The sequence below is a fragment of the Oreochromis aureus genome, linkage group 14, assembly GCF_013358895.1.
Source record: "Oreochromis aureus strain Israel breed Guangdong linkage group 14, ZZ_aureus, whole genome shotgun sequence".
NCBI lineage: Eukaryota > Metazoa > Chordata > Actinopteri > Cichliformes > Cichlidae > Oreochromis > Oreochromis aureus.
In genome coordinates this window covers 34,804,521-34,817,337 of record NC_052955.1, presented here as the reverse complement: position 1 = coordinate 34,817,337, position 12,817 = coordinate 34,804,521, and the positions used below count along the sequence as shown (strand labels likewise).

At 38.4% G+C, this 12,817-nt stretch overlaps 1 protein-coding gene across 2 annotated transcripts in view; it reads left to right on the top strand.

Annotated features, from left to right (window-relative positions):
• Positions 1 to 12,817, top strand: part of clcn2b (chloride channel, voltage-sensitive 2b) — a 176,357-nt gene that overhangs the window by 73,175 nt on the left and 90,365 nt on the right. For both annotated transcript variants that reach the window (XM_031735480.2, XM_039597945.1), the window contains exons 3-5: positions 6,296 to 6,427; positions 8,367 to 8,495; positions 9,430 to 9,563. In XM_031735480.2, coding sequence (XP_031591340.2) covers positions 6,296 to 6,427; positions 8,367 to 8,495; positions 9,430 to 9,563 — 395 coding nt within the window. The remainder of the gene's footprint in view (positions 1 to 6,295; positions 6,428 to 8,366; positions 8,496 to 9,429; positions 9,564 to 12,817) is intronic.

Genomic DNA, 12,817 nt, shown 5'->3' with positions numbered 1-12,817 from the left:
ACTCTCTTCTACATTTGGATATCATTAATATAATAGTTGTTTCCATCTTCTTCTTCAATTTACTTTTATGTTTGATCTTTATGTACATTTTATAGCAGGTGTGTTTAGTCCACTTTTTAGAATAAGACACACACACACACACACACACACACACACACACACACACACACACACACACACACACACACACACACACACACACACACACACACACACACACACGCCTTCCAGTCCCCTCTACAGCTAAAGAAGTTAATTTCTACCACTGATCGTACCCCTCCTTCTCTCTTTAAAAGTTTCCGTTTAAAAAGCTGAATGGTCAGATTTTTCTATCTATATTAATTTTAATCTAATTATGCCAGTGGTCTTAAACACAGCCACGCATTTCTAATTGAATATCTCCTTACGCATGAAGCTACATAATGAATGTGGGGGCACATACACACACAAAACGAGAACAGGCCTCATTGCCATGACTGTGCAGAATTGAGGCATTAATAGTAGGCTCTTTTACCCTTTCCACCCATATATAGCTGTCACCCTGCATAACAAATGAGCGCCTGATTTGAATAATTGGGTTTTATCTGGTAGCGGTCACAGGGATTCTGCACTTGCAGTGATTTTCATCTTGGATGCATGTACTCATTCTTCCTGCTTCCTGCCCTCATTTTCCACATAATAACACCAGAGATGGAGCAATGTGTTGTTTTTCCTGATATAACATATTTCATATTGCTTTGTTGGTATCATCTGAGAGAGTGGTTTGATTAATTTATCCTTATTACACATTTCATGCAAGTGTGTAGGCGTTTCTTATGGAGGAAAACACTCATACAGTAGAGTTTTGTAACATTTTCAGGCAGAACAACAACAACAGCTCTGGCTGTAAAGTCACTGCATAGACTCATATCTGTGCCCATCCTCATATCAATACATTCAAGATTAAAGTATACTATATTTCATTTGTTATTTAAAAAGTAAAAAAAAATAAGAAAATGGAAAAATTGAGATCTTTAAAAGATGTCAAATAACTTCAAAGGTATTTCCCAGGTCAGTTGAATTTTCAGTCTGCAAAATATTTGTTTAAATTATTGTAAAGAGTACCCAATCCGTTTCTTCAATTAACTCATGTAGTTAGTCCTAAATTACAGGTACCTTTTTCATTTCCATTAAATTTAATGAAGGCTTCAACAAAAAATATTTTTTGGAAACAAACATAGAAAAAAGAATGGAAAATTTCTGAAAGTATATTTTATGGTGCTAAATTGTTTTTTTTAAAAAACGTGGCAGAGATATACTGATACTGATACTAATCATTTGTAGAGTGAGTGACAATTTGCACTGGTATCACAAGTGATTCATGTCTTATAGCGACTCCTACTGGCTACAGATAAATGTGCGGTGCCTAAATGCCAGAATTAAAAGGGAAAGTAGCTTTATGTCATTATTTTTCAATAAAAATATAAATTAGTATGAAATTCTTAATAGGAAAAAATAACTACACAGTCCACATCACAGCTATTGAACTGTCAAAAGTGAGTTCTCCAAAAATTCTCAGACTTTGATGTGCTGAAACTACTCTTCTATGCAAACCTTAATCGGTTGCAAGATAACTGAAGATACATGTACTGCCTGTTTCACATCCCGTGCCATTCTGTTTCTTCTTTTTGGGGCTCTCCATGGTGGAAACACTAGTGTACTTAGTATCATTATCTGGTTTGACTACTGCTTTCAAACAGATGGCCTCGCATTATCTTCAAGCACTCTTTGAAACAATGTATAATTCATAGTGGAATCAGCGACTGAAGGCTGCTCTGTCCCCGAGGCAACGAATTAAACATGGAACTATAAGATTTCCAACACCATGCTGTCTGCTTACACGGCTAATTTGGTTTCACAGACTACATAGAAAAGATCGATATAGTTTTTGGATGCCTCATTTTAAGCCATCTGTATTTAGATGACAGGGTGGAGTGTTAATGAGCTAATTCTAGCAAGCTGCATGCATAGATCATGGGAACAATGCACAACACTTGCTAATGTATACAGAGACCAATAAAATGTTACTCACTAAAACTGTAACACAAACCTGTTGAGAGTTCATTACCATACAGCAAAGTTATTTCTAAGATAATTGTGTGAAAATATTCAAACGTCATCAGCCTCCAACTTTAAGGGTTAAAAATACCTTTTTGTAATTACGCTTTGTAAAATGTAACTTTTTAAACACCAGGGGGCAGAGTTTTACTAATGGCTGTGTTGAAATAGTTTATATTTCTTTTTTTTAGCTTACCATAGACTTTGCATCAGAGTGTGGTCCAAAGGCGTATTGCACAAAAGTACAGGCTGTGGCTCTGGTCCTGCTTCACTTGATCCCAACACAATCTGTTCTTTTAACACATGAAGTCCTAGAAGCTATTTGTTTGTATTCTGTTGATAGTTATTGTTGATTTGGATGGTTTCAAAAAGGAATTTATAGAATGTACCTTTGAGCCATGTGTGCCAGTCATGGACCTGCAGTTTTTGACATTTTGCTTGATTGTCCTTCTTTGGAGTTTGTGAAACGTCGTTTATTTGGAATTTGTCCAATAAGAGACCAAATGTCTCTCACACTGGCTTTTTAAATATCCCTCTTTTCTTGACCCTTTAGTCTTTTCTTTTAATTTCCTATTATGGCATCTCCATAACGTGTTGCAACAAAGTAAACACAAGCGTGTGCGCATACAGTATCTTAATGCCAGAGCTATGAACTAGATGCACTGTGTCTCCAAGGCAACCTAAATTGGTCTCAGCAGGTATGTGGGCATTATGGTTTTTGCTGAGGACAGAGTGAGCAAGTGAGAATGAAAAACAGGGAGAGGGACGAAAGCATGTGTGTCAGGGGTGGGGGGCAGTGTGGAAAGAAGGAGTGGAAGGCAGGAGATAAGGCTTTGTGAGGGAGAGCAGGAGATGAGAGGTAAAGCTACAGGTTGAATGTGATTAGTAGAAAGCAGCTGCAGGAGGAGGTGGTTAAGGATGAAGGGGGCTGGGGTTGCAGGGTGTGAGTGGGGAAGGCAGTGACAGTGATTGGGAACTAGCATGCTGCTTATTGCATGCCACGAAGAATAAAGTCAGTAACCAGTCTGCAGGATCTGTGCTTGTGTGCGCATTGCAGAAAAAGCTATTAAGCAATACCAGCACAGGCTGAGCTAACTAAATTACATCTCCAAAGAGGCAAGATTACACTTTAGGCTAAATGCTCGTACACACACACACCCTCAGACACACATACACACTCTAACACTCATTTACATTGACTAGTGTCTAGATGGCAGAAGGGGGTCCAAGAACACAGACGGCCCGTGGGTGAGATGACGCAGACACCTCACCCACACACACAGACATGCACACACAGACACACACATGCTCTGATAACACGTAAATCTAAATATACACATGTACGAAGTCTGTTTCTCAGAAATGTCATATAACTGTCTGAAGTGATGGAAAGCAGAGTGTATCTTTGTGTACGTGCGTTCTGTGTTTGTCACAGATTTTGCCTGCATGTGCGTGTTAGGCAGCTCCTTAAGGTGTTGATTGGGGGATGCGTGGATGTATGTGAGCTGGGTGTATTCTGCATCCTTTTTTCAGTCCCGGCAGCATCTCTTATTCCCCTCCTGCCCTGTCTGACTCTTTCTCCATTTCCCGTGTCCATCACAGAGATGTCACACAAACCTCTACAGGAAACTGAATGTTTGGGGGGGTTTTTTAGGTTGGGTTCTTGAATTGTATTTTATCAATACAAAATAGTTTTGGTGATGATGAACTCACTTTTTTAGTATGATAATACATCTTGCCACAGAGCAAAGACTTTGAGAGGTTTTATTTATAAAAAAGAAATCAATTCAGTGAATCAGTCCCAGTCAAAACTTATGGTGGAAAAAATGGAAAAAACAGATTTATGACAGGTTCCATCCTGTAAAGCGGATCTGTCATCTGCTATTCGAGAAATGTGAACCCATCTGGATGGAGATGTTTTTTTGAGTCCATGCCTCAAATAATTTAGGCCATTATCAAAGCCAGGTTTGCTGTGTTTCATGAATCCAGAATGTTCATCTGTTAAACTGAAAGACTTTCATCTTGTTTTGATTTGGTAAAACTTGCATGCCACTAAACTGAAAGAGCGATCCAAGTGTGGTGATTGTAGAATTTTCCTTTTCTGTTTGTCAGCAGTTGTTTTGTGTCAGTGTCCACATGTGTGACAGCAGACAAGAGATTGCAGTACATATTGTAAATACCAAAAGATATACATCTTTAGTTGTTTTGTGTCACTAAGTATGTACAGTGTGGGCCTTATTTGGACCCTTGTAACACACAAAAGTCACTGAATGCATGAGCGCATAAAGCTTTCACGTTCCACTCCAACAAAAACGTATCTGAATCAAGAAATGAGCTGAACTTTGTCACACAGTTACTGTGGGATATGACCCTTTGATTCTGTTATTGAAGAATTTATACAATTTTTGTGGGGGTTTTTTTGTTTGTTTGTTTGTTTGTTTGTTTGTTTTTCTTTAAAAATAAACATGTCTCATATGTCATAGGTTAAATAAAGAATAGTAGGTGGCCTGTATAGATGGATAAAGGAAGTAAACGCTGTTCTGACGATTCTATTGAATTTTTTAACCTTGATTTGATGAAAGACAAATCTAAGGAATAACAGTCGTTCTTCTTTGTTTGTTCCATATTGACAGATCACCAGAAGTCAATGGAGGGCAGATGTAATAAGAGAGATGAAGGATAGAGAATCATGGCCTAACATGTCAGGTCTTAAATTAAATAAAGGTTTGGGAATTCCTGTCCATGCTGAAATATAAAAAAAACTTGAATGTGATAAAGGTCAACCATTAAAATAAAAAAAAAAAAGTCCAAGTATTTGGAGTGTTACATGAACATTTTTACGCTTTAGCATGTAGAACAAAGGACCCAGTGCACTCAAGACTCTTTCCCCTGCAGAGGAGAAATGGGGAACAGAGGACAGGTTTGGAAAAAGGGTGGCGGGGGAGATGTGGCGTGAACAAGAGGCTGTATGAATTATGGTGTGTGCGTGAACATCCTAATGAGTCACTGTCAAACTAATGTTTGGTTCCAGCAATTAGTCATAATTACTAGAAGTGTATGCATGGCTCACACCGAGGATTATACAGTATATTAGCCGTGAATTTCAGTTTCCCGTTGCTTCTAGGTAAGTAAAGCAGATGTGATTGTGCCTCATAACCTGGCTTGTGTGTGCTTTGTGTTTTGGCTTCGTAGTGCCTCTGTTTCAGTGACATTTCTGTTGTGCATTTAATATTCATTGATCAGTGTAGAGTCATTTGTCTTAATCCTCTTGCCACATTGTGTATGAAATCATATTCTGGGCCGACTGATGACACGGGTTGAATGTGATGTTGTAACCTCTGCTATACATGGCTGCCAGTGATAACAGTGACAGATTTATTCTCATCCCATGTTACATTTCCAACATGTGGCTTCCATGTCTCAGCTAGCTGAGTTTCCATCCCAGTTTTTTATTTAAAAAGGAAATGGTTTCCAGGTCTGAAAAATCAAGTCAATGCAAAGAAGTCGAAGCTTACTCTTTGGTTTCACAGACGTGTCATAATAGGTATTTATTATTAAGTTGCACCACAAAGACAAAAGTCTATTCAGAATAGAACATCTCATTTGTCTAGAATTTAAGATGTCTGCCCATGAATTGACTTTTCACAAGACTGAAAACCTTACAGCCTTGAAATCTCATTTAAAGAGTTTATCAGAAGCACATGTCTCATGAGCAATCTAACGTGCAAACAGTTTCTCATGAAGCCCCTGAGGAAGTGGTCTTCTATTTTACATTTTCATAGTTTTACGAAGAGAAATTCTAAATTGTGTCGAAAAGCAATTCACCTACTTCAAAAAATAGTGTTTTCCATGGCTTGCTTATTGCTGGACTCTGGATGAACTTTATATATTTTGTCCACCTATTTTTGTTTGAATGGATCTTAAATTTAGGAAACTGAACTTTTGTCTTTTTTTTAGATTTTTTTTTTTTTTTTTTTTTTTACATCACACCACTAATGTGCTGTAGTATTTCGGATGAAGTAGTTTTCTGGGCAGACTGCATGTTTACTGCAGCTCAATATTTCAGAAACTGTTGGATGGAAACACAGCTATTATTGGCTAATTTTGAAAAAATTCTGTTTGCCCCATCCAAGTGTTAGTGCCAATCTCTGGGTGATGTAGTCCTAACATGTTACCTTGTTTCCTGCCGTCCCTTTAGTCTGCACGGTTCGCTGTCAGAAGTTCCTGATCTCGCGTGTCGGCGAGGACTGGATCTTCCTCATCCTGCTGGGACTCCTCATGGCCCTGGTCAGCTGGGTGGTTGACTTCTGCATCGCCATCTGCCTACAAGGTAAGCATGCAAGGGACTGCATTTTCACCTGTGGGTTTGGGAATGAAGAGTGCCGATAGTAACACAAGCAAGTAATGTACAGACTGTTTTATATTGGGATTAGAGTGGGAAGAGAGAGAAGTTAGTGGGAAGGGGGAGGTAGTAAAGGGGTGAGATGGCACAGATGGGAAAATATATTGAATCTATATTTTCAGATAACACTTTTACTTATGTGTACAAACATGAAGTGTAAACAAAGGGAAAATAAGAATTTTAACTTGAATGATATAAGGAATTAGTCAATTAAGTGCTTTAGAAATGGAGAAAATAAATTCTTTCCATATGGCAAAAATAAAGCCTCGCTTTATGGAAATTTAATCAGGAGAAAGACCTTTAGATGTGCCAGTGGTTGGAAAGATTTTACATTCAGGAAGGTGCCATTTAAGCGTATTTGGAATTTGTTAAATGCCTGGCAGAGAATGGCAATAAATGGTACTTAAGCCTTTGATGGGGCTGAAAATAATGGGGGAAAAAAGCTTTAAATCACCTGATGACTTGGTACTGGACCTTCTTCCAGTTGGACAGCAAGTTTTGCTTTATTAACAGCATAACTTGCAGAATTGTTTGGCTGAGGCTGTGGGAGTTCTAGGTGGTTCTGCAAGTAAAACAGGCCGTAATCAGCAGCCTCTCCAGTGAGTCTTTTATCCTGTTATTTGAGATCAGCTCCACCACATTAGAGAGCAGTTGCCAATTTAGTCTTTGTGTAGCTCTACACCTTTGGAGTTTATGCAGCAGAACTGCAGTGGGCATTTAAAGCAGAACAAGGACTTCTCCAGCCAGCTGTAGACCACAACAGTGGACTGCAAGACAACAGACTTTTTGGAGAGGCAGCTGAATTATCTCAAGGACTGCCTAAACGGTGACCTGGTTATTCCTGCAAGGAAATGGAAAAACACAACAGGAAGGGCTAGAAAATCTAAATAAAAGTATATTATTTGTTTTAATGTGACAGGGTTCTGCTTTATATAGATTGAGACAAATACAAGACATTAAGCTTTTTTCTTGTGATGAGTTTTGCAGAGTGAAACTCTTTCCAGAGCTTTATCGAGACATCTGCATAACGTGGTAATTAATTAGGAATGCTTTTATTGATCTGTCCCTACAGGACCTTGTAAATAGAAAGATTTTACTGAGGATTGAGCCCTGTTGGAAACGAATGCAGATGATAATAATGTGCAGCTTGTGATGTGTGAAACGTCTTTAGAGGTGTAAAACCAAGGAGGTGCAGCAGGCAAAAGTTTAGGGGTAAGAGAGAAGTGAGTAAAAAAAAAAAAAGGAAACTGAGAGTGGTGGGGGGATAGCTGGGGATTCAAGGTTGATCAAAGGATGGCAGCAAGGATAAATGGAAGGCCTCTTATGGCATCTATCATCAAACATGGAGGTAGATTTAGAAACAGAGAAAAGAGATGACGAGGATGAGGGATTAATCAGTAAGTAAACTGTACAGTCCAGGAAGAGGAAGGAAGACGCTTTAAAACGATTGAAGAAAGTTGTGAGAGCTGATCAGAAACCTCACAGGACTGCGTCTAATTCAAATGGATTTCTCAAACGGTGTGTGTGTATGTGTGTGTGTGTCGCTCTCAAGAGGATGCTAACCTAGTCTTGTCAATTCCAGTTATGCTGTACAGTTCTTGTAATTGGATCCAGAACATGACTAACTACCTGTCCTGTGCAGAGAAAAACCACACAGCTACACATCTTTCATGTCTTTAAAAATATTTATACAGCCGTTCTCCTGGTTGTGCATTGACTGTGCGCTTGTGTTCATCAGTTTGTTCTTGTGAAGTTTTATCTTTGACTGTATTCGAAATGAACACATTGTTTCCTGTGGAGTGTGTCTGCGTTGCTGTATTTAGTGGATGTTAGCTTTACACGTCTGTCCTGGTTTGTGTGTCCACAGCACAGAAGTGGATGTACGGTGGTCTGGACAGTAATGTGTTCCTGCAGTACCTGGCCTGGGTCACCTACCCCGTTGTCCTCATCACCTTTTCCGCAGGCTTCACTCAGATCCTTGCTCCACAGGCTGTTGGTATGATACGTATAAAATAATACTGGTTTGCTAACCACTTAAACTTAAATTTAACCAATTTAGACCTTGTGAGTGAGTAACCACAAAATAATCAATTAATTTTGCAGGGCCAAAAATAAACACCAGCATGGATTTTAAATCAAACAGTCAATGTGACTGAAGTGCAGACTGTAAGATGTAAATCAAGGGAGTGAATGGATTGCATTCATTTTTATAAACAGTCCTCCATTGTTTAGAATGTCAAAAGTAATTGGGCAAGTGACTATCAAAGACATTCATTGCCAGGTGAGGCCTGTTCACTTGTTATTCCATGACAAAAGACCCAGAGTGTTAAACCTGTGTTTTGAAGCTGTTCACTGGAACTCTGAATATGAGGTACAAAGAAATGTTGATGCGAGTGAAGGCTATCACTAGGGTGAAAAACCAAAAGGTGAGATGGAACTATTTTAGTCCACATGTGGAAATTTAATGATAGCGACACAATATCACCAGTAGTTTTACTAAAAAAAAACCCATTCCTTCAAAACACAGTGTACTACCCCTACTACATAAATAATAGTATAAGGATGTTGTGATTTGATAGACTGAACAGTATTGACTGTAGCTAACATCATAGTCTGATAATAATGGTCAGGCTATAATTTGCACCCAAGTTCATACAAGTTGCAGCTTTAGAAGTTGTTCCCTCTTATAGGATGGAATATGGTTTTTTGTGTGAGGTAGAAAAAAAACACAGATGTGATGTTATGCACTGATCAGAATTTGTTGGATCAAAGTCTTTTTCATCTTAATTAAAATGATTATTAAATTCTTATCAAATAGTTAGATTTCTTCTTAGAGTTCTTAGAGATTTAGTTGTGAATGATAACAGCTGGAAAAATGATGTTCGATTTAAAACAATCAGCTATATGTGCCCACTGTTGTCCTATTACAGGTTCAGGTATTCCAGAGATGAAGACCATCCTGCGTGGAGTCGTCCTGAAAGAATACCTCACCTTCAAAACTTTTGTGGCCAAAGTCATCGGCCTCACCTGTGCCCTGGGCAGTGGCATGCCACTGGGCAAAGAGGTAAAAAAAAATCTGCTTCACCCACTCTAAATGTACATGCACTGCATGGTGTGTACATACAAGTACAAGTAGTTTTCTGAATGGGAGATGGGATGGACGATACATTAGAGACACAGAAAAAAACGGACAACTTTTTCAATCAGTGAGTCAGTCATTACAGGATGTGACTGATAAGAGTTTATGTAATACAAGCTGCTTTCACACATTGTTGAAAATCAGTTTCTTTTATTAAGCATTTGTGTTTGTGTCTGCCTGCATTAACAACACTAACAGAGAAGTTGAGAATAAGGACTTTGTGCTTTAAAGGCTCCTAGCTAAGTATTAAACCCCGATCCTTTTGTCCCCATGATAGAACAGGGAAAACCGACTCATAGTGTGTTAAAACATTTATATTTCTTTTTATTCAATCATCTTCCGGAAGAGAGAGAGTCCTGCACAGCCCAAACGCCAGTTGCAAGAGCTCTAACATTAGAATCATAAACTGTGTCTCATATAGGTGTTATTTTGGTACTTTACACGTCACACAGTCTCAAACATTGCTTATATGGAAAGTTCCTCTTTTCTGTGTCTTATCTATTAATATGCCTGTGCACTAAAACTTCCTGTTTTTCAGTCTGGCTGAGCACTTAGTTTGTGAGTCAAAGGTGGCCTTGCTCTACAAGCCTTCATTATCAAAGTACATAAAACAATATAATAGGAAAATAAGGATACTAAGGATATTGATTTCCTGACATAAGCTAACATTTTAATTTTAAAAATAGGCCATTTTAAAAACATTTCTATACCTACTCAGGCAAATTATAAGGTGGAATGAAAAATAAAAGGTGGAATACATTTTTACTCCTCAAAGGTAAAACAATATCTCATTAATCTGGCAGAGACTGTAGTTACTGGTAGTCTACTAAGCTTGGCTAGTTAGCTTTTAGCAAGACTATTCTGTCTAGTGTTACTTTTCTCTCAATATAATTTTGGTATTGGCTTTAGTTTTGTTTGTTTTTTCAGTTGTATAACAAATTAATTCTTAAGGGTTTAGAGCAAAATTGAGCTTTCTATTTCTATAAACTGGAAAAAGTGAGTTGTTAACCATTGCTTTAGCTATGGTCAGTTATCACTTTAGCTGTTGATAATCTATAGACTATAAGTCTTACCTTAAGAGTTCAGAGAAGTACTAATAATATTCTGCATGAGGGAAAACCTGCTCTCGTTGGAAATTCCATGCTATTACAGTTATTGTAGGTTGTTTTTGTGGAACAAAAACATTATTGTTTTGTGGAACTGGTCATACAGCATTGTGCAAAAGTCTTGAGCCACCTCTCATTTCTTTATATTTTGCTTCCAAGGAGCTAAACATTCTTATAATTTTTAAAGTGGTCATAAGCAATAGTTTTCTAGCTTTCTGAAGATCTTTCAAATATTATCTTTGGACATTTGCTGGTTTTTCACTTATTTTCTTTCCAGTCCTGATAATGGACTATTTTCAGAGGAATATTTTTTTTGATTGCTAAGCTGCTGACCTATGAATCATTCAATCAAAAAAAAAAAAAATGCTCCTAACTCAAGGGTTAAACTAGTGTTCTGTCTACACATAACAGACATAACATAACTGTATGTGTGTGTTGACACTTTGTTACTAGTAGCCTGCCACAAAAACATTTAATTTGTTCCAATTTCTTTAGTTGAATCTATGAAAAATGCCAAAGGTAACAGTTTGTCAGACATAAAATATAATTTTTGCACCAGGTAATTTCTAAAGCACAGTGTGCAGTGTGTCCCTAAAAAATTGGTGAAGGACAAAAGAAATGGCAGGCCTAACAAAACTACCTGATAAACAGTATTTGAAAGTCATGTCTTAAGACATAGGAAAAAATCCTGACACAGGACCTGAGAGATGCATCTGGCCCTTCAGTTGATCCAACTAACGTTCACTGAAGCCTCATCTGAAGTGGTCTCAGTAGAAGAGTGGCAGTCAAGAGGCTATTCTTAAAGAAGGGAAACAGAGAGAAAAGGCTGAGGTATGCCAAATTTCGCAAGAACTTAACTGAAAGTCAGTGGTAACTGGTCTGTTATGGTCAGGGGCTGCATTGTAGCCAGTGATCTTGGGGATTTTGACATTTGGTGGAGTCCTCACAGCTTATACCTCAACATTATTGAAGCAGTGAGGGATCATCTTCAGAAAGTCAGCCAGCATTTATAAAAGAGCTTTGAATGTCATTCAAGAAGCCTGGAGAACTATTCCTGAAGACTGCTTAAAGAAATGGACAAATACATGTATGTTATATGTATGTTTGCGCAGAGTGAAGACTAACAGTTTCTAGTAAGATAAGTTAAGATGTCAAGTTTGTTTTGAACAGAAGTGCAGTTAGTATGTTTTTTCTTCGTAGGACAGAAACAGACAGCCATGTCTTTATCACTACCTTTATGAGGCACAATCTAGTTTCTCTTTTTACTTTTCAGCAAAACCCAAGCGCTGACCCACATTCTGCTTTTGTTGTTTACTAGCACAGTTTCAGTGATTCACAGCATTAAACCTTTGTGTTGTGATACAGAGCCCTCGCTAGCAGCTGGGCCCTTTCAGCTTTGAATGGCGGCTTTTACAACATTCAAAATAAACATTAAGCATCGCTTCAGAAGACGGGCTTCCACTCAAATCATTACTGGTCGTCGGAAACCCACGTAGGTCAAAGTAAGGTGTCTGAACAGTGGTAGGATGTGTTGTGAAACGACTTGCCTCAAATCTCTCTGTATATTCACATACTACAGCACATGAACCATCGGCTGCTCATTCACATCCCTGCGTCATCCCTCGGGTTCAGGGGACGGAAAGTAGGAAGGTACAGGGATGTTTTCTAATCCGGCTGGGAGAGAGAAGACTGCTTTTCTGGGAATATTTACATCCCTTCACTTCACGATGCAGATGTTGTTAATATTGCTGAGTATTTTTCAGGTTTTTTGTTGCAAAAACAGATCAGGTGCCAACTCATCTTTTTGGAAATGTGTTTGGTTAACTTTTTGTTTGCTTTGTTTTAAATGCTCTGGTACTTCTTTGTGAAGCACTTTGTGATCTTTGTCTTGAAAGGTGGTATAGAAATAAAATTTTACTTACTTACAGGTTTCCCTACCCCCACAAAAGACAGCCTCGCCTGAAGACATTCTTGCAGGAAAACACTGTTTCCTAACACTTGTGCACACAAACTGCCCTCAGGCCCTTCTGGTTACACAGCACTGCAGCAACATCCAGCGTTTAGATTCAGAGC